Source organism: Glycine soja, chromosome 8, assembly GCF_004193775.1.
Source record: "Glycine soja cultivar W05 chromosome 8, ASM419377v2, whole genome shotgun sequence".
Classification (NCBI taxonomy): domain Eukaryota; kingdom Viridiplantae; phylum Streptophyta; class Magnoliopsida; order Fabales; family Fabaceae; genus Glycine; species Glycine soja.
The window spans coordinates 1,900,526-1,928,288 of NC_041009.1; the positions used below are offsets into that span (position 1 = coordinate 1,900,526).

A 27,763-nucleotide genomic window follows, 5' to 3' on the forward strand; every position below is an offset into this window, starting at 1 on the left:
TGTTGTGGATAAAATTCATGAGATTGACGGTAAATAAAAGTTAGCACATGAACAAAAATTTTGAGAATGACAAAAATTAAAGAAAGAATGGATCATTAAGAGAAAAGTGTAATAGTGGGTAGGAAGAAAATATATGTGTAATTTTACTCACGAATGGAGTTTTTGTTCCATGAGAAAATAAATATTTTTTACTTTCTACAGAATTAAATATTGACTAAAAGTGGGATTATTGCTTACCCAGGTAAAAGATATACTTAAAATTAATTAATTTATTATTTCATACAAATGTGGAATTATTTTTCTCCTCTTATATTTTCGGGACTAAAGAACCTACCCATGAAAATTTGAAAATATTAAAAGAAGAAGGGGGTGTAGAATGACTTTTGAAGGGTGGAGGAAGACAAAGCCTAAGGCCTAATACATTGGACTATCTTTTGGGCCTACACTGAAGTCTCACTTCTAGTCGTTAATGGCACAATAATAATAATAATAAATGATCAAATTAATTCTTAAAAATATGATGCATGGATAAATTAATTCCTAAAAAGTAAAAAGAAATATAAATTTAGTTTCTAAATATAAAAAAATATGACCGTTAAATTTGTGAATCAATTTATATTTTTTGTCATTAAATTATAATATTTAATAATAATTTATATTTTTTAAGAATCAATTTAATATTGTAAAATTTAAAAATTAATTTGTTATTAAAATATCTACAAGATTAATTATTAATTTTTTTTACACTTAACAGAGATTAAATTTAAATTTGACCTCTTTAATCTTTAATAGACCAATCTTAGGAACAATTTATGGGCGCTTTAGCTTAAGATGAATTTGATTATTTACTTAAAAAGAAAAAGAAAAAAAGAATGTCCGAGAGGCTGAGAGCACGTGATGTTAAAGACGTCGACAACGTATTCTGCTTTTCAAGTTCCAACGCGAAACGTCTCTCTCTCGGAGGCAGATCGGATGAATTGAACCCAAATACCGTGGTTTCTCTTCACCGATTCCATTTACAGTTACAGGCAATGGATTATTAAACAGCACTCTCTCTAGTCTCTATTAGCTTGTGCATCTTTCTCCTCCCAATAGAATTGTGATAAGATTCGTTTCTCTAATTGACGCAAACTTCACAGTGAATTAGTGTTTGGTTTCGAGTTAGCTTCGCAATGGAGGCGGATTTCGTCACGAATGATATGCTCACACTCACGCAGGACGCTTTTTATGCCAACGATAATGTAAGCTCATCGCTCTCTTCTGCATAGTTTCGACCTTATGAAATGAAATGCTGCTTAAACCCTCGCTTACGCCTTTTTTTTTTGTTGCAGCTTTGATTATTTCATGCCACCTTATTATAATTTTAATTTCACTTATGGTATATATGTTTCACCTGAACTGAACACTCAGTAGTTTCTTAATTACAGGATGATGCAGCTGTTGAAGGGGAAAGATGTGGAATATGTATGGATATGGTTATTGACAGGGGACTTCTGGATTGCTGTCAGCACTGGTATCTATTTTCTTTCTTACTTCTTAAAGGCTTGTTTTCACTTCTCTCTTTTAAATTGTCATCATCTCGATCTCGTTGGTTGGGTAGTGCTAATTTGTTTTAGGGGGGTTGCCGTCATGCCTGTAGGAGAGAGCCTCTATTAGTTTGCGCAATGATTTTGTTATGTTAAATTTTCATTCTTTAAATGTTGATTCTTTTTTCTTCATTTTCAGTATGTATGTTGAATTATGAATCTGAAATTTTGGCTCGTTACATTTATTTCACAGGTTCTGCTTTGTATGCATTGACAACTGGGCTACCATCACTAATCTTTGCCCACTTTGCCAGAATGAGTTTCAGTTAATCACTTGTGTTCCAGTGAGTGATATATAAAATTGCAGAATGTTGCTTTATCTTCATTGCTTTAGTATAACTCTTCAGGTTACAATTGAATTTGCTCACTTTATTAATTCTGTTTTAGACCATTTACTTTGTTGTTTTGATTAATATTATTATGATTTTTTTTTTGTTTCTAATGCATCTAATACCTTGAAAATACTATTAAAATTTGGTGCTTGGCTAAACATGTGAAACTCATGATTGTGAAGGTATATGATACCATTGGAAACAATAAAGTTGAAGATGATTCATTCTTCAGGTAACTTTTCCTCCATTACATTACGTGTGCATGATTGACAGCCTTATTTTCATTGTTTGTTTATATCCACATACATTTAAGCTTAGGATTTTCAGAATTGGTGTTTGAGTTGAAAATCATTAATTTTGCATAATTCTAGCCGTCCATCACTATGACTGAATTTTAAGTAAATACTTCACAGTTTCATTACTCAATTTTGAATAAATATTTTACAGTTTGGTCATGTTTCTGCTGTAATAAAATTTATATAATCTTAACTGTTTTCCTTCATGATTGCAGAGATGATGACTGGTCCATTGAAGAGAAGAATAACACACTGTCATTTCCCTCTTACTACATTGATGAAAATGTAATTTTTTTTCATATAATATAATTTTAGAATTTCAGGCAAAAAATCTCAACTCAGTATTTCTTGTATTTTTGCATGAGCATATATCCTCTATGCAAATATCTTTTGATTCTTATCATAAGTTGATTCTCCAACACAGTCAATACATTTATAAATTCCCCAACATTTTTAAATAACGAAAATCCTTGCAGAGAATCTGTTCATGGACTAATATAATTTTCAACATTCTTATCATTTTGAAAATTTAATGCATAACACTAATCCTTATGTATTTCATCATTTTGTAGGCAGTTATTTGCTTGGATGGTGATGGCTGCAAGGTTCGTAATGGTTTGGCTACTATTGAAGGAGATTCTGATCTCGACACATCAATAGCATGTGATTCATGTGACATATGGTAAACTTAAATCAACGGATTAGGTTAATGGGTTTCAGATATATTGTTTGAAATGAAATTTTTGTTTAAGATGTCATTGACTAAAATTTCAGTAGGTTCTTATTATCTTTTATGACTAGGATGTTGGGGTTGGATTGGTCAGCTCTGTGTAATTGAATGTTCGCCTAGGCTTAGACCTCATCTGTAAGGGACATTTGGCAGAAAAAAATTATTTCTTAACTTGTCAAAGTATTTGTGATAAGTTCATAACAAGCACTGTTAGAGGCATAGTTAAGTCTAATATTGACAGGTATCATGCCTTCTGTGTGGGATTTGATACTGAAGGTACATCGGACAGTACATGGTTATGCCCCAGGTAAATTGACTTTACTGGTCATTCTGTTGGGTATTTTTGTTCTTCTAATTGCTTTTTCTTTTCCTTTTACCTTAAAGCTCGATCTGGTTTGTATTTGTTAACATGCACAGTACATATTGGCTACTATATTATAAATAATAATATGGAGTTTGATAAGTTCTAGCTGCTAATTTAAAGTCTAGGGTTCCCTACGATAGAAAACATGGTCAGATAATTATAATCTAAACAAAAATTAGAAATTATTTTCGATGTAATTAACCATGAAAAGAATGTGTTTTATCCAATAACAAAATAGAACTAACTAGCAAAGGGGTGTCTTTAACAAAACCCCTAGGTAAGCTTCCATCACATGAATTATAAAATCGTTTGCTGACAATTTGATATATTTTTCCATCCTTTAGTATTCTAATTCAGGGTTTTGTTTTAGATGTGTTGTTGATGAAGTTTCTAAAGGAACATCCAATTCAGTAGAGAGGACAACCGTGGAATGTAATGCAGATAATCATAATAGTAATAGTGACTGCCATGCTGAGGATTCCTTTTCAGGAAAAGTTTCTGTGTCTGTTGCTGATACAGGAGAGACGGCTGTTGTTGTTTCGATGGTTGACCAAACAAAATGGGTTCCATCAACAAGTGAGAAAAGCCTATTGCCTTTTGAAGTTGGTGAGGACCCAATGACTGAATCATGTATTTTAATGTCCGTCACAAGTGATCAGCAAAGTGGGGAAGTGAAGACAGAGACAAATACATTACCAGTCATGGAGGAAGAACTGGAACTGTCTTTGTCAAACAACATATCCTGTAGCGTAACTTCTAAATCCTCAGTGCATAATGATTTAAAGAAAAATGTCAGTGGAGCAAGGGATGAACCAAGTGGCTTTGATGGAACCAAGTTATTTGACAAGTCCCTTACCAAAACTAGTCCATCCAGAATTGAATCCGAAATGGGTCTTCAACTTGGTTTGTCAGTAGGCTCTTTCTTATCTGGTAAATTATATTTTATATCACTAGCTTTTTGCCAGCATGAAAAGCATATCATAAATCAATTTTTTGTGCTCTTCTTCTGTAAGCTAGACTGACTGTCGTAATCTTAACGTGCTTATAGTTGGTAATGCAGACAAGAATGAAACAAGAGATCAAGCAACTGATGTCCTGTACTCGAGTTCAGAAGAATGTTTTTTGAAAGGTGCTCCACCATTCTTAGAACGTTATTCCTCTTGCTTTCTTTATTTTAGTCCACACTTGGACTGCGGGAAACCACTGATGATATTGACAGCTTCAAAGCATTTAAGCCAGTTTTTAAACCTTATAATGTTGATAATAAAATTATCTCAGGAGATGAAATCGAAGCCAATGCTTGTAAGGACAGTGCCAAAGTGGCTGGTGGAAAGAGAAAGCATGCTGATTACTGGTAAGAAATAATGTAAATTTGTATCATTAAATTTTTTTTAATCAGCAAAAATAATATTGTATTATATATTAATCAGTACAAGTTGTACTGTGGAGTTTACACATTGGCCAGTTTGAGTAGGACTATGGTATCCTAATACATAGACAAAGTATATAACATGAATTAAGAAACCATAATTCTGACATTATACTTATCCCACAGCTACCCCCACTTGTAGAATTATCCCACCCTAATCACATAAATGCCTCCCTCATGTTGCTGGACCAGTGGTGAAATGGCATGTCAAAACCTTTATCCTGATTTTTTAGCCAAGTCCAGCATAGAAAGATAGCATCCTCCAACAGCTTACTATCATTAAAACTTTCCTCTTCAAAAACAATCTTATTTCGATGCTGCCAAATACTCCAAGTCAAGGAGATCCTCCTCAATTTCCATTTTTGAAAACTGCTGCCATTTTCTTTCCCAACCACATGCTGGAGGAAGTGCATTCTCGGGTTCTACGGAAATGGTGCTGAATTGTTTGTCCACGATGTTGATTCCCACCAAAGCGACATAATTTTGCTGCAACTAAAGAAGAGATGTGCTGCATCCTCTTCTTTATATGTGCAGGATGGATATGTGAGATCATTTATTTCCACATTTCTCTTGCACAGGTTGATTTTAGTTGGTAATTTGTCCCTTATTAGTCTCCACGCGAAGAAAGAGACTTTACTAGGGACCTTGACCTTCCACAACTCTGTAAAAGCATCATCCTGATTTTCATCAGTTTGGTCTGACATAAGCATCTTGTACCCATTCCCGACTGTGTATACACCCGATGCATCTTCCTTCCAAATCCACTTGTCTTCTCGATCCGAGTGAATGCTAATGCCTTCTAAATCTTCTAAGAACCTCACAGCCATATCCATCTCGCCATCAAAGAGTTCTCGTCTCCATTTGAAGTCTCATTCCCATTCTACATCTGTGAACTTGTCCATTTTCTGTATGACATGATTTTGCTGCTTAGATATGGAGAAAAGTATAGGGTATTTCCGCTTAAGTGATACTCCATCCTCCCAGAATTTAGCCTTTGTTCCACACCCCACTTTTCATTTTATCCCTTAATCTAAGCAGCTGCCATCTACGCCGGCAGAAGCTATGCTATTTATATCCTTCCACCATGCTGATATTCTACTGCCCCTTCTTTCCCCCTCCAAATTCCACCAATCACCATATTTTGAAGTAAGTATTCTAGCCCACAATTCTCCTTGATTATGGAAAAGGTTCCACTTCCACTTTTCGAGGAGAGCATAATTAAACTTCCTAAGGTCCCTAATTCCAATTCCTCCTTTCTCCTTTGATAGACACACCGACTCTTACTTTACCCATGCTATCTTCTTCTGCTCCATACCTCCACCCCACAGAAAATGCCTCTGTATCCATACCAGTTTGTCCAGAATTTTGTTTGGAGCCTTGAAAAAAGAGAATAAATGTATAGGAATAGAATCTAGAACAAACTTTATGAGTGTTACCCTTCCCCCAAATGATAGTAGTTTTTGTTTCCATTTCGCCAATTTTCTCTCACATTTCTTGACGATAGGATCCCAAATGTCGAAACACCTTGGGTTTGCCCCAATTGGGATACCCAAATATAGAAAAGGTATGGCCAATAGCCTGTAATTTAAGTACCTAGCAGCAGCCACCTTCCAACTCTCCGAAATCCCAATTGCCCCAAAACTATTCTTTGAGAAATTAATTTTGAGGCCTGAGACTAGTTCAAAACTTCTCAAAATCACCTTAATCGCTTTAACATATTCCATGGATGCTTTCCCAAAAAAGAGTGTATCATCCGCATACTGTAATATGTTAACTTTCACCTCGTTTCTGCCCACAAGGAAACCTTGAAACAAGTTTTTCTCCATTGCTTCTCTCACCAATCCATTTAGTCCCTCCACAACAACATTAAATAAAAATGGAGCTAGTGGACCGTCCCCTTGTCTTAGACCTCTTTGGGGGGTGAACTCAGACGTAGGGCTACTATTACTCAGTATGGATATAGAAGCGGATTTTAGGCAGCCCTCAATCCATGATATCCAATTTTCACAAAACCCCATCCTCCTCAACATATACAACAGGAATTCCCAAGATACTGAATCATAAGCCTTTTCGTAATCTACTTTGAAGACCAAGCACGGCTTGTTCCTTGTTTTTGCTTTATGGATTACTTCATTTGCAATGAGGGTGCTCTGTAGCAAATGTCGGCCTGCTATAAATGCTGATTGTGTCTCATCTATTAGTATTGGCAGCACCTCCTTCATCCTCCTTGCTAACACCTTGCCCATCTTCTGTATGACACAATTTTGTATCATATTAAATGAGTAGTTTTCCATGGTCATTGTGTTGGAGAGAGAGAGGATGTAAAATTGCTGTGGGATGAAGCGCACTTTGCTTTACGCGTCTTATACTTTTAACACATGACTCCAACATGGACACTAGACCCAACACTAACACAGATGCTCTAACATGGCTAATGTAAAAAATATAGGATTGTGGGACACTTCTATAGAACACATACATATGAGGAACATAAAAGATCTAAAATAGTAACTAATATTTGTATATTCTTGTATACACAGCTTTCTATTATAACGAGCCTCACAAAAACATACTAAGAGACATTATTTTTTAATATTTTATATCACATTTTAAAGTGACTTTTTCTTAATGTTAAAAACTATAAATATGTTTTATAATACTAGTTTCCTTAAAATGTCTATCCATATGGAGATGGAGGTGTTGACTTGACTGTCTCAGTCATATAGTATGTTTGGGTCAATAATTTTTTTAAGTGAACATTGAATGAGTAGTGTCTGAAATGTGCCATACTGGTGTTGGTGTGGGAATTAACGTGTCTAACACTCTAACACCTCAAGAAAGGGGAGTGTCTCTACTGCATTGGATATACTAGAAGGATAGAATTAAGGGTATGCAAATGTTTAATTGTCAATCTATCACCCTGCAATCAACTTCCTAATTAATAGGAATCGGTTACCCAGGATCAAGCTCCCCAATTAGTCATCCCTTGATTTTAGGAGTCAGTGCTTCCTTAATCCATAATACTTTCCTTAATACTTGCCTATTTTCTTAACAGTTACCAATATCAATTACTTCCGTTAAATGGACCAAGCCTAACTCAACCGTAAAAGTTAGAGGAGAGGGTTGCTCAAGTCTTATAAGAACTACTTAGATTATATTCCTAGCTAATGGGGGACTTCTTAAACAAAATAGGTAGAAAGTCGTATATTATTCTAAAGCCTGTGAGATATAGTTGTAATGTATAGGGCTGCTTTTTGCATGGTGTTCACTTTTGGAAGTATATGGTTGTTGGCATAAAATATCATCATGAGAGTGATGCTGCTGGTTGCAAAGACAAGATAATGAATCAGAGCACTTTGAATATTGATGACTCATAATTAAACAGAAAGAAATAGGAGCTGGTGCCTAGATATTCTTGATACTCTTGTGTGCTATTAAAACTGCGTTAATTGTCTGTGATATTTAAATGCATATTCTGTTGAAATAAATGTGTTAATTGTTATTTGTTTTATGTTCATCACATGAGGAATTCAAAATTTGACTTTCTTTTCTTTGTTCTTTTTCCCTGATTTTCGTCCTTGACTTCACAGTAATGAGCAAGTTTATATAAAGGATGATGATGGAAATGTCAAGCCTGAACTTCTGGATGGAGATGACAAGTCTGAACTTCCGGATGAAGTTGCACAAAAGAAAATTAGAGCTACTGGTAGTCAAATGACCAGTAGTAATGACTCAGCTGGTGCTCATCTTTTAGAAAATGCTCAGAAATGCCCTGCTTTAAAGCAGTCTCCAACAAATTCGATTGTCAAATCAGATATAATGAATATAGTTAAAGGGACAAACCGGAGGCACTCCAAGGAACGTACTGACACTAATGCTTGTGACAAGTTATCTGAAAACAAAGGAAATATGGCTGGGTTGAGGGTTAAAAAGATCATGAAGAGGGTCTCTGATGATGGAGAATCATCTTTGGTAGTTCAAAATCTAAGGAAAGAAATTAGAGAAGCTGTCCGTAACAAGTCCTCTATAAACTTTGAGGATAACCATTTTGATCCCAAACTTCTTGAAGCATTTAGGGCTGCTATAACAGGGCCTAAAACTGAACTTGTAAACAAGTTATCCCCTGCAGCTATAAAGGCAAAGAAATCAATGTTGCAGAAAGGAAAAGTGCGTGAAAATCTAACAAAGAAAATTTTTGGGACATCCAATGGAAGAAGAAAGCGTGCATGGGATAGGGACTGTGAAATTGAGTTTTGGAAATATCGTTGCATGAGAGCTACAAAGCCTGAAAAGATTGAAACTTTAAAATCAGTTCTTGATCTACTGGGAAAAGGTTCAAACAATCCAGAATCAAAGCAGGCTTCTGAATGTCAGGCCAAGAATCCTATTCTTTCCAGGTTGTATTTAGCAGATACATCTGTTTTCCCCCGGAAAAAAGATGTCAAACCACTCTCTGTGCTTAAAACCATTGCTAACTCGGAGCAAACTAAACATAGCCCGTCAGAAAAAGTACCAAATCTATCGGTTGATAACAATACTATTAAAGCAACTGATATAAATAATCTTTTATCAAAGAACAGTGTTTGTTCATCTGAAAAAAAAGTAGATAAGAAGCTTGTACGTGGTCCAGTTGGTGATAATTCAACTTCTGGTAAAGTACGTTCAGACAATCACTCAGAAAGGACATCAGTTTCATCAGCTGGTGCCAAAACTAGCACAAAAGAGTTAGACCTTAAATCTGGTTGTATGAAGAGTGATAAAAGAAAATGGGCCTTGGAAGTTCTTGCGAGGAAAACAGCTGCCACAAGTGGGAACACAGCAAATGGAAATCAGGAAGACAATGCAGTTTTTAAAGGAAACTATCCTGTTCTTGTATGTAAATGATCTGATTAGTTTTCTATGCAATTGTTTATTTTACCTTTTATGTTGTGAGAAATTGTATATGGCTGTTCACTGTTACTTCTTTCTGTTATTGTGAGTAGGCCCAATTGCCAATTGATATGAGACCAGTATTGGCACCTTGTCACCACAATAAAATTCCTATATCAGTGAGGCAGGTATGCTGTACCTTTCATTTCCTCCATTTTATGTTTCACATGTTAGACTAGAGAAGAAAGCTTGAGATGAAAAAAGCAATGCACCAGTTTTTTTGTACTCTGGTGCATTTTTAAAGAAGGCACCAATAGATGGCAATTCACAATGACATTGAGTTTGAGAAAATAAGATCATCAGTTTGGCATTTAGTTATCTTCTGTTTTCAAATGTTTAACACACATCTGATTGCCACTGGTTTCCCATCCCTCTCCTTTATCCCGGTTCCATCGTTGTTTATATCACCTGATGAGTGATATGACCTGAAGTTTCCCTCCAGAAAAAAGTGATAGAATCTTAAATCTTTTTGAATAGTTATTCTTCCATAGATAAAAGTCACGGATTGACTGGTTGCCAGATTTCAGGGTTGGGATTAAAACTGGTGGACACATTTAGAATTATTTAATTTTGTTCCTCATTTGGCATGTTACTGGAGTTGAATCACATTTAAGTAATGGGCATGACTATTTCCAAAAGATCAAGTTACTGATCAGACAGATAGAGCGCAACATTCATGCAAGTTGCTTTATTTATGTATACAGTTCTGTTGGTTACTTTTGTGCAGACACAGCTTTACCGCCTGACAGAGCGCATATTGAGGAACACAAATCTGGCTGTGATTCGCAGAACTGCAGATACAGAATTAGCTGTTGCAGATGCAATTAATATTGAAAAGGAAGTTGCTGACAGATCAAACAGCAAGCTTGTGTATTTGAACCTTTGTTCACAAGAGCTCTTGCATCACACAAATAACACAAAAACCAATGTAGCCACAGACACAAGTCCACCAGCCTCTTCATCAATGCTTACTGATCAACAATCGGAACTTAATACTGATGATCTTTCAACTGACCCTGAAGTTGAAACAGCCTTGAAAAATGCCGGTCTGTTGTCTGATTCCCCACCTAGCAGTCCACACGAGAACAGAGAAACATGTAATGGTGATATGTCAGGGCCTGATAATATACTTGAACCAGATTCTCATCCTGATCTGGATATTTATGGTGATTTTGAGTATGATTTGGAAGATGAAGATTATATTGGTGCAAGTGTTACAAAGGTCTCATTTCCAAAACAAGAGCAAAATGAGTCAAAAGTGAAACTTGTTTTCTCCACCATGAACTTGAAAAAGTCAGATATCGCTTTGGATTGTGCAGACTGTGAGGGGTCTGAAAGAAATGAAGTGCCAGGAGATGCATCCTTCTCACCAAATTTTCAAGATGATGCAGTCCTTAGGGACAGGGCTTCTACAATTGATGCGGAGACGGGCCAGCCTTCTGTTTCTTCTGTGCTCCTATCCTGTGAGGGTGCTGTTGAGCCACCTGACTCAGAATTTGAAGAATTATATGGCCCAGACAAAGAACCACTTATAAAAAAAAATCCAGTTGGTGAATCAAGATCATTACATGGAGATGGCAAGACAGAAACTCTAAGCGTGGCCAATGACTGCCATAATGACGAAAAACATGTCTTGGACAATGCAGTAAATGCTTCGGAACTTGGAAATGAGAATCTCACAGAAAAAGTATCTGAGGCTGGTGAAAATTTCCAAAGAAAGAAAGAGAAATCCGATGTCACTGCTAAGCAGACTGACTCTGTAAATCATATAATTAAAAAGGTATTGCAAAATTAATTTTCCCATGTATCCTATTTTCTTTATTTTTTATTTTTTTTTAAATGCAGTGGCTTGTACTATCATTTTTATTTTCTTCCATTTCTATATTTTCCTTTATAATTCTCATATTTCCATAATAATGCCGGAGTTTGAACAGGTAGAAGCTTACATCAAGGAGCACATCAGACCGCTGTGCAAGAGTGGTGTAATCACAGCTGACCAATACAGGTGGGCGGTTGCAAAAACGACCGAGAAGGTTATGAAATATCATTCCAGATCAAAGAGTGCTAATTTTCTCATAAAGGAAGGCGAGAAAGTAAAGAAACTTGCAGAGCAGTATGTTGAAGCTGCCCAACAGAACAGAAAAAATTGATTCATATGGTATCATTTCATACTCGACAAGTTTTCTTTAGTTATTGCCCGTTACCCGCCTTTGTTTTATTATGGTGCTATACTTGCTTATTAAGAAACTTCCATATTGGGCAGCTGTGGATATATTAGATTTAGTCTCACCTCGTCATTTATATGTGAATTGAGCACACAATGGGGATTTATTGTCGGGCATTTCCAAATTTGATTTTGAGTGAAATTAATTTTTATAAAATTGATTTCGAAGTGAATTGATTTTGAAAATTTATTTTAAAATAAAGTTAGTTATAAAATTTAGTATAAATTGTTTATTTAATACAAAAGTTATATAAAGTTGTTTTAATTTAACTCAATCAATTCCTCAACTTAGGATCCCTGGTTTAGCTCAATTAATTGAGTAAGGGGCGTGAATGTTGTAAATTTTCTAACACAGTATTCAATTCCCACGGATAAAAAAAATCCTCTAACTTAAGATGAATATTTACTTAAAATCACACTAGCCGGTATTTCAACCTAATTTTGAATGGTCTAACGTATTCAAACATTCAGAACTGAGAGAACCCGAGTCACAGGGAAAATTTACAAATTTTCATGTGATTGGTCAAATGAAATTGTTTAATTGCTAATTGGGAATTTGGTTCCACTCCAATCCATTGTATTATTTGCTTCTGCTCCATTTACGTACATAGCAGCGACTTATTTATATCCCGGGAAAAAACTTCTATTTGGCAAAATTGTTGGGAAAGAATTAAAAAAGTTTTTTTTATCTAAGGTAAATAGGTTTTTCGTGATAAAGAAATATAAATAAATTTTGTTAGATTATTGTTTAGCTAATTTTTGCTCTTTTTTTTAGTCTCCTAACAGTTTATTGTTTTTAATATAATAGTCAGTTATTACAAAAAAATAAAATCCATTAATATATATCAATTTTATCTTTAATAAGTGATGCTTTTAACTTTTAACTAAGTTAAAGGAAAAATAGTTTATCTTAACTTCATTTTTCACTTATTGAGTTATAGTTAATTATGAAAACATTTTTTCACCTCTAATATAAATACATAAATTTATACTACATTCTGGATTTTAGTGGACCCTGAGTGAGGTTCTTTGATTTGGAACTCTTACAATTATCATATATGTGTAGGTTTTAAGCAATAAAATAACAATACTTTTTTAATTATTTAATCTATGCTCGCAAACTTTACTAAAATGCGGGCAATGTTTTAAGTATAAAAAATATATAACGTATATCTTTTTCAATTATTTTAATTTTAATCTGTACAGATCAAAGCTTACCAATGATTCAACTTCAAACAAACTATTAAAATGAACAATCAGAGTATCACCCAGAAACAGAAAGCACAAGCGGGAAGACAGTGATCCGAATGAAAAGGTAAAAGGATTCAAGGCGAAATGGAGGAAGAACAAAGCAACCAAAGAAGATAAGAATGGTGTGCCTTTTAATCAGTTGAGCTGCAATTTCTTGTTGTATAACACTATATTTTTGGATTCGCGTCAGCTACCAATCATTTTCAAACATGCATGAAGACTAGAGAAGTAAGAAAGTTTTCTTATCCTTCGTATCTGAAGTTGAGACTATTTTTGTTTACATTAGAGACTGGAGATGCTCAACCCAAAAGGATGAATTTAGAATGGGTATGGTGAGATTTGTGGCTTTTATTTCTTCAATTTTAACAAGTTAAAATAGTTTATATTTCTGTTTTAAGTTAGTGAAATTGTTGATATTTTAAATTTTAAATACTGACATGTTTCCTCATGTTTCACATATCCTCACCCGATGCATTTTGAGAATAAAATTATGGCAAATGCTAGTAGGACACGGTTAAGGAAGTAAAAAGAGAAAAAAAAATCAAAATATATTTCTTTATAATTTTTAAATGTACTTTTATATGATTTCCAATGAAAAAATTTCTCAATTTAATGGTTGGGTCTCTGTTAGTGAGATGCTCAACTTACATTGTTGGAAATAATTCTTTTATAGCTTTTGAAACGTACTTTGAGAGGGACGGGGACACGTTACCAAATATAGACTTAGATAGTGTTTGAATAAAGGATTTCCAAATTTTAAGTGATTTAAAATGCATGAAAACTTACACTTTAACTAAATTATTTTTTTAGAATATTATGTTTGGATAAAACAATTCAACAAAAAATTATTTCAAATTGTTTTTTAATATAGATAAAGTATAATTTATATCACATGCAATTTTTATTTTATGTATTATTTGAAATTCCTTGCTTTAGAATTTTTTAATTATTTCCATTATTTTAAAAATTCTTTTGATATTCAAACAATCATTTTGATGTATGATATTTTAATTTTACGTAAAAAATAATTTTCTCTCCAAAATTTCCATCCAAACATGTCATTAAGTTCTTTAGAAAATATAATTTTTAAGCAATTATATATTAATAATAACATTCATTTACTTAAGTAATAATATTTTTTGTGTTTGTTTTGAAACAACACATCTAATTGAAAATGGTTTTCAACGAGAAATGAGTACCACAAATAATGGAGCTCCTAAACAAACGTAAAACTTGAATCATTAAAAAAAACAGAAGAAAAGTAATGTAGCATTAATTTATTAAAAAGAGAAATAGCTAAAATAACCTTATACTACTTTATATATTTATTGAACAGAAATAGAGAGAATTAATAAAATAAGTGATGATGAGCTTTTCTTCATACAACCCAGTTGTAGACGTTGAAGCTATATATTAATTCCATGCAATGCAAGATCCAATCCATCAAGACAATGAAGAACATCTTTCCGTGGGTGGGAGCAATCATGGCATACCATAGCCGTTGATTTGATTCATGTAACATTAATGGAAAATTAAATTTTTTTAAATAATGATTTATTATTGTTCTAATTATTATCTTTTATATATTTATTAAATAAATTTAGAAAAAACTAAAAAAATAAAAGATAATGTAGTATTAATTTTTAAATAAAAAATTATATTTTAAAATAATTTATTGCTTTTATTTTCTACGGATTAAATTTAACTTAACGATTATTTTAAAAAATGTAGAGTCAAATTTATCAATAATCTAATACTATTTATTAATAGTTTATGCAAAAATATTAAAATATTTTTGAAATCAGATTCATTCACATATTGAACAAAAAAAAACACAGTTAATTATTATTTTTTGCTTCATAATTAATTATTAATTATTACATATAAATATGATCTAATAAAAATTGTATTGAATTTAATTTATTATATTTACTGCCAAATTCAATTTGTAACCGATGAAGTCATGTTTAAGAAAACCAATTTATTAGAAATTAACTAAATGGTTTTTGTTGTTTATAGAAATTTATTGCATTGTTCAGTTACTTTTTTAAAAATTTATCAAGGATTTTTTTATTATTGGTATATGATTTAGTTACCTTGTTTATAAATATCAAGTTAATGTTTTATATGAACAAATGATATATCACAATTTTTTAAATAAATATATTAAAATATATAGTAAAAGATATATTTTTTCTATTTGTTCCATAAAGAAAAATTCATTTAGTGCACTTTTTTTTCTTATATATATTTTTTGACTAACTTTTTTATCTGCTCATTATTTTTTTTCTTGATTTAATACTTTCTCTTTCTCATTTTGAACTTATAATTTAGTATACGTTGACTTACAATTAGCCCATGTCACTTTTTGTGTATGTTATAAGAAATATCTTACATGAATGCATTACCCAATGAATTTAGGAAGAGATGATAGATAATATTAAGAACAATATATTACTTTGACATCACTTAACAAGTAATTAAGAAGTCATAGTTTTTTAACTTTTCCCCTCTTTGATAGATGATTATTTTTTATTGTCTTTGTAAAGCTGATTGTATTATTTTTAGGTCTAATCAATTCTCTTATTTTGTTACAAATTGAATCATCGTTGTGTCTTTGTTCCCTCTTACATATTTTCCACTGATTTTTTCATTTTTTAACTATTTTATTTTCTTGGTTTAGCATTTTCTTTCTCCTTCTCTGCTCTTGTAGTTTGAGAAAAATGGAATCTAACAGTGAAACTTTATCTGCAAGTAACAAAAGAATTTTTTTACAACAACACATCATTCAATAAATTTTTTGAGACATAATTTTGCTTTGTATGTACATAAACATATTTGAATTTAGGAAAGAAAATTCCTTGGTGAATAAATTTGAATAATCATCTTTATCTTTAAAATTCAGCAATCATCTTTTATATCTAAAATTGATCAACAACCCTAATTTCTTAAATAAATGTATTTTCTTTTTTAAGATTCTACCATAATGTTTGATCTCAACATAGACAACAAAATATTAAACCAGTAGAGTAAGAGAGAAAAAGAAAGCAAAGATAAAAAAGCTGACTTTGATCCAAAGAGAGAGAACAGACAAACATCAAGGTAGGTGAAGAGAAAAACATCTTGCATTTTTTATCGTGTATTCTTTTTACATGTATTTCTTCCTGTTTTGTTAGACTTTTTTTTTTTCAGGTTTAAACAATTTGGTTGGTCTCACTTATAATAGGAATTTGAATTTTCAACAAAAAATTAAGCACTTTAATTTAATTTTAATTTATATATGAAATGTTTCTTAATTATTTTAGTTTTAACCCAATGGCTATTTTACTTTTATAATCATTTAAATATTCTCAATCATTATTAATTATTTTGTTTTTATAACAATCTAATGCACTCAATAACACAGTAAATAATTATTTTTATGCGTTATTTCTGAATAGAAAATATATTTATGAGCAAACCTCAAACATTAGATTATGTTATTCTTTCATGTTCACTGAAATGCTTTATTTTATTTAATGGTTTTCAACGAAAAAAACTGTACCTACATTTAATTTTAATTTTCATATACGAAGTATTGATTTATTTTATATTTTACTAATGGTTATTTTTACTTTTATAATTCTTAATATATTTTTTGTTGATAAAAATTCTTTTTTTACAGATTGATAGAAAATTCTTAAATATTATTAGTATAGTTTTTTCTTACCAGTGCTTAGTTTTCAACCAAAACTATGTTTAATATTTATTACAGATGGATTATTTTATAAATTTAATAGATATTTTTTAAATAATAATAATAATAAATATATTCTAACAATAAAAAAGCCTTTGTGTAAAAAAACAATGAAAAACCTACTTACACTAAAACTGAAGTTATAATAAATTTTGTTATAATAACAGGTTAACTTCAACAAAATTGAAATTAATATATGGATTAAAAATGTAATTTTAAACTAATTAACAGGCGTAGTTTTTTAATAATAAAAAATATACTATTTCAATAAATTTAATATAATTTTTTTATATTTATGATAAATACATTTTAAAATTAATTAAAAAATAAAAATGAGCACATGTGAACATAATATTAATAGACAAAAAAGAAACACTCAAATTTAAATAATTATACAATCATATTTACATTATTTTTGAATTTCTATGTTTTATATAAGTATTGCATGACTATTATTACTTAGAGAAAAAATCAATCATAGTAAATTTTTTCTTAAAAAAAATCATGGTAGATTTCAATAGACTAAATATTTTTAAAGATAACATAGGTTCAATTAAAATTTTAATTAATCATCCCTTAAATTGTAATGTAGTTATATTTAATATATTACTAAATATTTTAACAATTTTAAATTTATCTATAAAAATATTTAAAAAAACTAAATAAAATATTTAAAATGAGTATATAATTTAAATAAACCGTGCAACACAAGTGGAAAGTCTAATCGTATAAGTAAACTTCCCTTGAAACTTATACGACATTTGGATAAAAGCTTACACTTTATAATTTTCTTTAATTTGACAAAACAATTTAAATTTCAAACTTAACCGTTCATCAAAACCTAAAATTTATAATAATCATTGATTTGAATCAGTTTGATATAACATTGTTGGAAGGTTAAATAACTTACATTAATGATCTTTCTTATACAATTTGGCATATTATTTTTTCATACAACTAATAAATATAACATGCTAAAATATTTAAAATAATTTTTTTATCATACTTTTTATCTCCCTTACTTCATATTAATTATACAAGTAAAAATTTATATAAGTGTAAAATTATTCATTCTATTATTATATTTTTTTAAGAATCATTTTTATGCTATAAAACTATACTCATATTTTTAATAATTTTAGAGTTAGGTTATTTATTTTATATTTTTCTCTTATCTAAATATTAATAAATATGAAATATATTGATTATAAGAAAATATTTGATAAATTATTTGAATAAATTATAATATTTAATATATTTTATTTTTAAATGATAAACTCACGATAAAAGTGACAATTATTATGTTTAATTTTTTAAAGAAATACTCCATACATAAAATTTAATTTACAATGAATTTTTAAATATTTTATGCATTTAAATTATTTACGTATATCTAAATAAACTTCTTCAAAGCAAATGTTTAATAAATATTAATGTAAATAATTATAAATTTATATTTATTAATTTTATTTTGAATTTATTATTTCATTAATGTATTACTTTGAAAAAAAATAAATCATGATAAATTTTAAATATATTTAATATTTCTTAAAATAGCATATGTTGAATTAAGAATATAATTACTTTCTTTACTGGATTTAATGTAATTATATTTAATATGATATTTAGAAAACGATAAATTTATTTATTTACATTATTTTAGATAATGCTGAATAAAATTGTTAAAAATATAATTTAATTACACCTAAAGATAAAAATGTTTCAACTCCATTTGGTCAAAGTTTTATTTTTAAAATGGTATTTAAAAATAAAAAAATTCAAACTGGCCCTAAATTATGAAATTACTATTGTATTAAATAAGAAATAGTACTAGTATAAAAGCAACCGGAGCTTCTCTTCCGCTTTTTATCTGAACTAGAAGTAGAAATAAGACAAGTAGAGACGAAGCATTATCGGATTGGGTGAAAAACAGTATCAGTTGCAGATTACCATTCTCATGTTGCACAAAACCCTAATTTCATAAACCCTTCCCGTGCATCCATTTATGAATTCACCGGAATGATGAATATTCTCTCCTCGCCCCACTTTCGCATCACCAAATCTCACTCCCCCCACCGCTATGGAACTCCGAAGCGAACTCCGAGGCACGTTCCGACCCAACTTCTTCTCCTACGAAGGTCACCCACAGTGCTCTGCAAATCCTCTTCCGCGACTAACGAACCCGGTTCGGACGATTTCGTGAGCCGGGTTCTGAAGGAAAACCCGAGCCAAGTGCAACCCAAGTATCTAATCGGCGACAAGTTATATACTTTGAAAGAAAAGGAGAATTTGAGAAAATTATCCAATGCGGGTATTTTAGATGTGCTCAAGAGGTTGAAATCAACGAAGCCTCAGAGCAAGAGTGAGAATGTGAGTGAGGCTTCGGGAGAGAGAGATTCTGTGTATTTGAAAGACTTGTTGAAGGAGTATAGAGGGAAACTTTACGTGCCTGAGCAACTTTTTGGCACAGAGTTGTCGGAGGAAGAAGAGTTTAACAGAAATGTAAACGAGTTGCCCAAAATGAGCATTGAGGAGTTCAGGAAGGCTTTGAGCAAAGACAAAATCAAGTTGATAACTTCAAAGGGAGGTGGAGGTCTTTATAGGGATTTTGTTGTGGAGTTGAAGGAAATTCCTGGTGATAAAAGCTTGCACACAACCAAATGGTAACAGAAAATGTAACTTTCTTGTTAGTTATTATGCGCTGTGCAATGTGGTGTTGTGATAAATTGTGGTTGTGTGTGTGATTTTGAGCAGGGTTCTCAGGCTGGGTAATGGGGAAGCTCAAGCAATCATGGCTGACTACACTGGACCACGATATGAGATCGAGAGGAGCCATACTATGGTTATTAATCTTGTTCACGTGTGAATAATTTTGATTAGGTTAAACTATTCATTTGGTCTCTATAATTGTCTCCATTTTAAGTTTTAGTTCCTACATAATGCATAAGTTTTGGTCCTTGTTGCTAACGTCACAGAAGAGTTTCTGGCGATATAAACTGCTACCAAATTTTTTTGGCAGTGATAAACCGTTACTAAAAAAACTGTGTGGGGACTAAAACTTATAATTTTCTCATATAGAGACAAACTTTAAAAAGAACAACTATAGGGAGCAAATGAATAGTTTAACCTTTTGATTGTATTAGGTAGTGTTAGTGCTAAGAGGGGAAAGTCAATTAGTGTTGCTTGTTTTAAGTTTTGTTTTCATTTTTCTAAGTATGCTCTTATACATAGTTCGTAGTCAGGGATTCAGAGTTTAAGTCATTTGGCAAGATGCATGAATGAGATAGATACTTTTGTGGGTGATCATAGTATCATTGTTCTTTTAACTGTGAAATTATTTTGTTGCAGTCTTGGGTGGGGAAAACACCGGAGTACCCTCATCCAGTTGCAACTTCCATATCTAGTAGAGTAGTGGTTGAGCTTGCAGTGGTGACAGGCTGCGTGGCTGTAGCAGCAGTTATAGCTGGTGGCTTCCTTGCATCAGCATTTTTTGCTGCAACCAGTCTTGTAGCTGTGATGGCTGTCTATGTTGTGTGGCCTATAGCCAAACCGTTCCTCAAGCTTTTTCTTGGTCTCACCCTAGCAATTTTGGAGAAGATTTGGGATAATATTGTTGATTTTTTCAGTGATGGTGGCATTTTGTCTAAGATATCTGAGATTTACACTTTTGGTGGATTTTCTGCTAGCCTTGAGGCATTGAAACCAATTATGATTGTAGTTTTGACTATGGTCCTTCTTGTTCGCTTCACCCTTTCAAGAAGACCTAAAAACTTTAGGAAGTGGGTACGTGACTAAGTGATCCACTTATTATGCATGAATCATTGAGCCAGTTTTGTTCCTTGGATTTGCTTGATTAGTACTCTCTAAGGGATGTTTCTTTGATATACAGGATCTTTGGCAGGGAATAGACTTCTCACGATCTAAAGCTGAAGCTCGTGTTGATGTGTGTTAACAACCTACATTTATTTTAGTCTCTATGCTTAAAATCTTTTAATTTAATGCTATTTCTAGTTTTCTAGTCTTAAATTCTTTTAATTTTATTCATTTATGCTTATTGTGAGCTTTGGAATAACATCATTTCAGGGTTCAACTGGAGTCAAGTTTTGTGATGTAGCTGGAATTGATGAGGCAGTTGAGGAACTTCAAGAGGTAATTCTTTTATACATTACTGATGCCATGTCACCCTTGAAAAAAGGGCAGAAGCTGAGGCCATTAGCTGTAAGACAACAATAAAACATCTCATTTTACCTTTCTGGCTGAAACAGCAGCCCACAAATACTTTACTCCTTGTTTGAGGGCTATTTTAATGATTTTATGTATAAGAGCATTTCTAGTTTCAACTTGGTCTCCACTATTTTATTTGAACCTCCAATTTTTGTTTGCAGAATGATCTCCTAATAGGCCATTATTTTGTTTCATGTTAGAGACCTTCACAGCAGGCCATTGGCCATTTACTATCAGCCCGTTAGCTCATTTGATTCTTCTAGAGCAAGAAAACATCTCATTTTACCTTTCTGGCTGACACAGCAGCCCACAAATACTTTCAACTTGATATGCAGCTGTGCACAACTACAATCAGCCCATAAGGCCATAACGCATTAATGCACAAGCAACTGCATAAAGAATACAATGGAGAAATTAGGCCTGTAATTTACATGAACTATTAACCAATTTTTCCTTCAATTATTTTGAATAATATAACTTAATCCTTCTTAGCAGTTAGTTCCTTAATTTTCCCTCACCATTAATGTGCATCTCTCTTCTAATTTCTATTTATTTTTATTTTATGCATTCTATTCTTATGCCTTATTTTAATTGTCTCTGCTTAGTTTACTGTATTGGATGAAAACTTATGAAAGTTATTTATGATCTTGTTTAGTTGGTGAGATACCTAAAAAATCCCGAGTTGTTTGATAAAATGGGGATCAAACCTCCACATGGTGTTCTTCTTGAGGGCCCTCCTGGATGTGGCAAGGTCAGATACTTGTTCTCCTGTAATATCTCATGTAAGGGGCTGTTGGTAGGGGGATTCTTTTAAGTTTCTCAGGAATCTTAGATTCGGAATGTTAAATTCCTATGTTTGGTATAAATATTTTAAAAATCATTCCTAGGAATCTAAGATTCCCAAGAATTGTTTTATTAATTAATTTCCCATTAAAACATTTCCATGGGAACGAGTGGGAATCCAAGATTCCCGTGAAAGGGGGAAGTTTCGTTATAATTATGTTTCTCATTCTCGAAAATATCTTAGACATACCAGACATATTTATAACATTTCCAAAAAACATGATTCCCGGGGATGAAAAAAGATTTTGCATACCAAATGCTCCCTAAGAGTCTGTGTTGTTTGGCGTATGTTTAAGTTCTATCATGCTTTTGCAGACCTTGGTAGCCAAGGCTATTGCTGGTGAAGCTGGCGTTCCATTTTACCAAATGGCCGGATCAGAATTTGTGGAAGTTTTAGTTGGTGTTGGTTCTGCACGTATTAGGGATTTATTTAAGAGAGCCAAGGTGATTCTACTTATATTTTTTTTCTGATATTTCATTTTAAAATAATGTATTGATGCTGATTTTTTCGGTTTCTTGATTCCCGCTTTCATGTTCCTCCACATGATGTAAGGTGAACTTAAATATTAAAAAGCATTGCATGTTTTTGGTCACACGGTCCTTCTGTTTATGTGAATCCCAAGGTGACCAGTTAAGGGTATTGATCACTTGATGAAACAGTTCATATTCATGCTTTTAGCTTTGTTCAATCAAATCTGTTCAACATTTCAAGGACCTTGGATTGATATGAAAATTTTCAACTGTTTTGTCTTTTATATATTGTTCATTTGTTTGATCAGGACAGCAATAGCTTAATGAAAGTTAGTCAACTTTTATGTTAAGAATATTCATTAAGTTTACTTCTTGTGTTTTGTATGGTAAATTCATTACCTCTGCTTTGCTTGTTGCAAAAAGTGGGTAGATGCTGTGTCATGAGGAACCAAGATACTGTTCAACATAAGATATGACTGAGTATAAAGCTTCTTTTTCTACATTAAATTTTTTAAATATTGGTTGTAGAATTTCATGTTTCTTTGCTTTTGAGAGCTAGTGATTGGTGGGTCTCAAATGTTTGTTTCTCTTTGCAGGTAAACAAACCATCAGTTGTATTCATAGATGAAATTGATGCGTTGGCTACTAGGTAAGGCTATATGGATTGATGTTATGAGTTTGTAACTTGACAGATTGTATAAAGTTGTGGATTGTTTGTGTCCATGGTGTGTTCACTTTTTTGATAGAGAGAATGAATTTATAATGTCCATATTTTACAACCTTGAACCAAATGAAATGTCAGTAAGTAATTTAGCAGGACTAGAATCATAATGGAACATCTAACTATATATTGAACCCATTGGTCCATTATGACTTGTGAGCTTCCTGATAAGTCTGTATATTAAGTAATTGTTAGTGCCACTATTATTGCATGCATTGTTGATCAATTGGTTGGTTTAATCTAGGTATTGATTCTCACATAAGATGTTCTTACAAATGAGAATGCATAAGGGGATGTGACATTAGGTTTGTTTTGTTGTAATATTTTTAAGTCCATGCTTACAGGCATTACCATATTTTTTTTATCATGCATTACCGTAATTATTGATGGGCATGGGATGCTTCTGGGAAGTTCACTTTAGTTCATTATTAGTGATTGTTTCTATTTGGTTCTTGAATAATGGAATTTCATTATGTGGAACTAAGGGCATGTTTGTTTGGGGTTTTTTTATTTTAAAGAAAAGCACTATCTAATTGAAAAAGACTTTTAAAAATTTATAATTATTAATTTTTTTTTTTTGAAAAAAAAAAAGAGAGCAAAAACTTAAAAGAAGATATTTCAGTGCTTCTGAAAAAGTTATATCATAAAATCTTTTTCTTTTTTTAATGCTTTCTTACACAAATGGATCTTACTATCAAAATAATTACCAAGCTGGTTATGTTGCTTGGCTACATCTGTCAGTTGACTTGCCAAGACCTCTAAGCATTCACCCTACCTGATTGTAAAATCTATATGCCTGATTAGGCGCCAAGGTATTTTCAAGGAGAACACAGATCACCTGTATAATGCAGCCACCCAGGAAAGGGAAACTACATTGAACCAATTGTTGATAGAGCTTGATGGTTTTGATACTGGAAAGGGTGTCATATTTCTAGCTGCCACAAATCGTAAGGATTTGTTAGATCCAGCACTTCTTCGTCCAGGTCGCTTCGATCGAAAGGTTGCTTTCAGACCTCTAAGTTAGTTAATTTTTTCTCACTTTTGGTTCAGGGTAAAGTATTTTGTTTATATAGGATAGGAGCAAATTGAGAGAGAATGAGTATAAGGGTTTGTTTATTTCCTGTTTTGAAACTGTTCTCTGTTTTTAAAAACAAAAGAACAAAAAAACTTGTTTAATGAGTGTAGTTTTTAAAAACAATATCTCTTTTTTAATTTTAAATAAATAAATAAAAAGAACATCTGAGTTATTTTTGATTTTTTACTCAGTTTTCTATTACTCCTATTCTTCCTTGCACTCTTATCTTCTTTCCCCACTTCTACTATCTAAAAGCTAGTTTTGAAAATTGTTTTATAAAATAAAAATAAAAAACACAATCAAACACACACTAAACACTTTTGGTTTTGCTATTAAATGCTTTGTTTAAAACACAATCTTCTGGTGCAAACAGTGGCATACCTGTCCACCACTTTCATAAGTTTTCTTTATTATATTTGATGGTTTATGTAGATCTTTCAAGTTTCACGGTAATATACTGTTAATGTTTGTTGAATTTTTCTTCTGTAGATCAGGATTCGCCCACCTAGTGCCAAAGGAAGACATGATATTTTGAAAATCCATTCTAGTAAAGTAAAAATGTCAGAGTCTGTCGATTTATCCAGCTATGCACAGAACCTACCTGGTATGACCTCATGTTTTGCTTATTGAATTTTTCATTCTGATATCTGAAAACATCTTAATTTCAGGATGGTCTGGAGCGAGATTGGCTCAATTGGTCCAAGAGGCAGCTCTTGTGGCTGTTAGGAAACAGCACAACTCAATTCTTCAGTCAGATATGGATGATGCAGTTGACAGACTTACAGTTGGACCTAAACGTGTTGGAATAGAATTAGGTTACCAAGGGCAATGTCGTAGAGCTACTACTGAATTGGGACTTGCATTAACTTCTCATCTGCTTCGGCGATATGAGCATGCAAAAGTTGAATGCTGTGATCGCATCTCAATAGTACCTCGTGGTCAGGTCCTTGTTCAGCTTCCTTCACTATATTATCCTCTACTATCTTCTAGAAGTATTCTGTCAATCTTTTCCTATTCTCACATTTGAGGTATTGGCAGTACAAGTTGGAAAATTTATAAAATATATCTGATACATCTGCGACACAGGTTCACTATGGTAACATGGGAGAATCTGGTACAGAAAAGTATTAAAATTCAAGAATGTGAATTAGAAAGGAGAACAAATAACTGTGTATAGAGCTAGAATTTGTTTAGGGCGATTTTGGTTGTCTATAAGAGAAAAGAATAGAAGAGAAGTGTGGAGAAATATTCAAATTAAAGTAGAGAGAAAGAGAAGTGGGACCCACACAAAATTTTAGAATTTTCTCTCCCTTTCTCTCTTATTTCTTCATTACCAAACACACACTTAAAAGATGTCACAATCAAGGTGTTGGTAGAAAATGTAGCTCTAGATAGAAATGAAGTGGAAGAAATATCTGTATGGAGATATCTGAAATATATGCTACTTTATTTCCATATGTATAAGGCTACCGTATTCTATCCATGATACAATTCCCAGTTTGTTGGTTTTTACTTAAAAATATGCTATTTAAGGCTGTTTGTTTCTATAATTTTTACTCACAAAGATTGCTGACATCTGGCAGACATTGTCTCAATTGGTATTTCATCGACTTGATGATGAATCATATATGTTTGAACGTCGACCTCAATTGCTTCATCGGCTTCAGGTATGTAAATGTACTCGAGTATATTAGTTTCCTTTTTGTTGTTCAAATTATTTTCTTTCAGTTTGAGCCTTTGTCGCCTAAACAGGTTCTGCTTGGAGGTAGAGCTGCTGAGGAGGTCATCTATGGACGTGACACATCAAAAGCCTCAGTTGATTACCTTGCAGATGCATCCTGGCTTGCACGCAAAATATTAACCATGTTAGCATGATTATTTGTATTTTTATACATTTAAGTTTCTGCTTATTTTCTCGTGCTACATTAGCTCCTTTTTCCCTTCTCTACTTGCAGATGGAATTTGGAGAATCCAATGGTCATACATGGTGAACCACCACCTTGGAGGAAGTCAGTTAAATTTGTTGGTCCAAGGCTGGATTTTGAAGGGTCTCTTTATGATGACTACAACTTGATCGAACCCCCACTAAATTTTAAGATGGATGATCAAGTTGCACAAAGGACTGAAGAGTTGATACGGGACATGTACAGAAAGACGGTGTCTCTCCTTAGGAGGCACCATGCTGCTTTGCTCAAAACTATTAAGGTAACTTGGAGTGAGATTTTAAAATGAGTTATATTACTTTGTGAATTGTTATGAATGAGCTCTATAACCAAAAGTTTAAAAAAAGAACTTTATGAGTGGGGTCAAGCTTATTTCTGTAACTGGGATACAACATCTGCAAACATCTCAAAATGGCAGATATACCAACTTAACACCATTGCAGTCAAACTGATCCATTTAGCATTCTGTGGCGATTGATCACTTTGACCCCTTATGAATTGGGCATTGCAGGTTCTTCTCGATCAGAAGGAGATCAGTGGTGAGGAAATAGAGTTCATTCTGAACAAATACCCTCCACAAACACCTATATATCTTTTGGAAGAGGAATATGCTGGTAACCTTCCATTCACCAGAGAACAAGTGCATGATTTGGAGTATGCCTTAAAAATTCAATCAAACGAAGAAACCATGTGAGTTATTTCTCTATCCTCATCTAAATCAGTGTTTCAGTTTTGGGAGCTGCACTTCGGCAAGGTCCCCTCCAAATTCCAAGGATATATATGCATGAAGGGCTACTTCGAAGCTTCATTTTGTTGAGCCATAAATTTTGATCATGCAATTTGTATGAATTATAACATGTTCTAGAGACCTATTTCTTTTCCATTTTCTCAACGAAAACGAGATACTTTGTCTTGAAAATTGACATAATTTACTTTGTGCTGTTCATGCTTCGTGCTCGTGGTATGTTTGCGCGGAAGAATATGAGGGGAGGTGTTATAGAAAGATCAATGTTTCGGTTTTTTTTAAAAAATTAAAATCAAGAGGAAATTACATTTCATTGTCTAAATGATAGCAAATTTCAAACTGAAAATTACAATGTACTCTTTTTCTTTATCAAACAAGGATTCATATATCACAAAGCAATCAATCGTAAGAAAATTAACTTAGATAGGGGTTATGGAAGCAATCATATATCACACCAAAAGGATTAATTAACTAATGTTTCAACACTTCGTAAAGTTCATTGTGGATTGTGAAAATGTTTTAATTCTTCCTCTAATATCTTACTACTACCCATTCTGCTTGTTCTATATTATTGAATGCCTTTTGTTTTTAAGACATTAAATATATTTACCTTTTTATTTATTAATTTATTATAAAACATTAAAAATATTTAGAAATATATAACATTACTAAAAAATGAATATTTTGGTAAATAAAAAAAAATTCCCGTTAAAAAATGAAGAAAAGTGAAAAACTAATCAATTAACTAGTTAACAAATAGTTAAGTAATATCAATTTAAATTTCGAAGTCAAACAAAGAATTTAATGTTATCATCACTATTTTCAAGTTCAAACATAGTAAATAATAGTAGTTCAAATAAATTA

General features: G+C 32.2%; 2 protein-coding genes across 6 annotated transcripts; both read left to right on the forward strand.

Annotated features, from left to right (window-relative positions):
• The first annotated feature begins 877 nt into the window (after positions 1 to 877).
• On the forward strand, positions 878 to 13,598 carry LOC114421083 (uncharacterized protein At4g10930-like). 5 transcript variants are annotated; one of them, XM_028386872.1, is made up of 15 exons: positions 878 to 1,241; positions 1,428 to 1,513; positions 1,780 to 1,870; positions 2,101 to 2,150; positions 2,430 to 2,499; positions 2,787 to 2,896; positions 3,186 to 3,251; positions 3,679 to 4,238; positions 4,357 to 4,437; positions 4,587 to 4,662; positions 8,328 to 9,609; positions 9,720 to 9,794; positions 10,394 to 11,446; positions 11,601 to 11,824; positions 13,097 to 13,598. In XM_028386872.1, the coding sequence occupies exons 1-14, from the start codon at positions 1,173 to 1,175 to the stop codon at positions 11,814 to 11,816; spliced, it is 3,885 nt and encodes a 1,294-aa protein (XP_028242673.1). In that variant the 5' UTR covers positions 878 to 1,172; the 3' UTR covers positions 11,817 to 11,824; positions 13,097 to 13,598. The 5 variants fall into 5 exon arrangements, with proteins under 5 accessions (XP_028242673.1, XP_028242677.1, XP_028242675.1 ...); XM_028386876.1 differs by lacking the exon at positions 13,097 to 13,598 and having other exon boundaries at positions 8,328 to 8,371; positions 8,399 to 9,609; positions 11,601 to 12,015; XM_028386874.1 differs by lacking the exon at positions 13,097 to 13,598 and having other exon boundaries at positions 878 to 1,028; positions 1,140 to 1,241; positions 11,601 to 12,015.
• Positions 13,599 to 18,737: 5,139 nt separating this feature from the next.
• Positions 18,738 to 27,105, forward strand: LOC114421085 (probable inactive ATP-dependent zinc metalloprotease FTSHI 1, chloroplastic). The gene is made up of 15 exons (XM_028386879.1): positions 18,738 to 19,540; positions 19,632 to 19,719; positions 20,226 to 20,660; positions 20,767 to 20,820; positions 20,961 to 21,026; positions 21,757 to 21,852; positions 22,260 to 22,388; positions 23,012 to 23,064; positions 23,941 to 24,136; positions 24,701 to 24,815; positions 24,880 to 25,154; positions 25,795 to 25,878; positions 25,964 to 26,076; positions 26,167 to 26,416; positions 26,666 to 27,105. The coding sequence occupies exons 1-15, from the start codon at positions 18,897 to 18,899 to the stop codon at positions 26,846 to 26,848; spliced, it is 2,781 nt and encodes a 926-aa protein (XP_028242680.1). The 5' UTR covers positions 18,738 to 18,896; the 3' UTR covers positions 26,849 to 27,105.
• The last annotated feature ends 658 nt before the right edge of the window (positions 27,106 to 27,763 follow it).

Bases quoted from the DNA above. Each gene is read 5' to 3' on its own strand.
- LOC114421083 (XM_028386872.1), top strand. From the start codon at position 1,173: ATGGAGGCGGATTTCGTCACGAATGATATGCTCACACTCACGCAGGAC. The intron at 1,514-1,779 runs GTATCTATTTTC...TTTATTTCACAG, and splicing joins CTGGATTGCTGTCAGCACTG to GTTCTGCTTTGTATGCATTG. The intron at 4,239-4,356 runs GTAAATTATATT...ACGTGCTTATAG, and splicing joins AGTAGGCTCTTTCTTATCTG to TTGGTAATGCAGACAAGAAT.
- LOC114421085 (XM_028386879.1), top strand. From the start codon at position 18,897: ATGATGAATATTCTCTCCTCGCCCCACTTTCGCATCACCAAATCTCAC. The intron at 19,541-19,631 runs GTAACAGAAAAT...GATTTTGAGCAG, and splicing joins AGCTTGCACACAACCAAATG to GGTTCTCAGGCTGGGTAATG. The intron at 25,879-25,963 runs GTATGTAAATGT...TCGCCTAAACAG, and splicing joins AATTGCTTCATCGGCTTCAG to GTTCTGCTTGGAGGTAGAGC.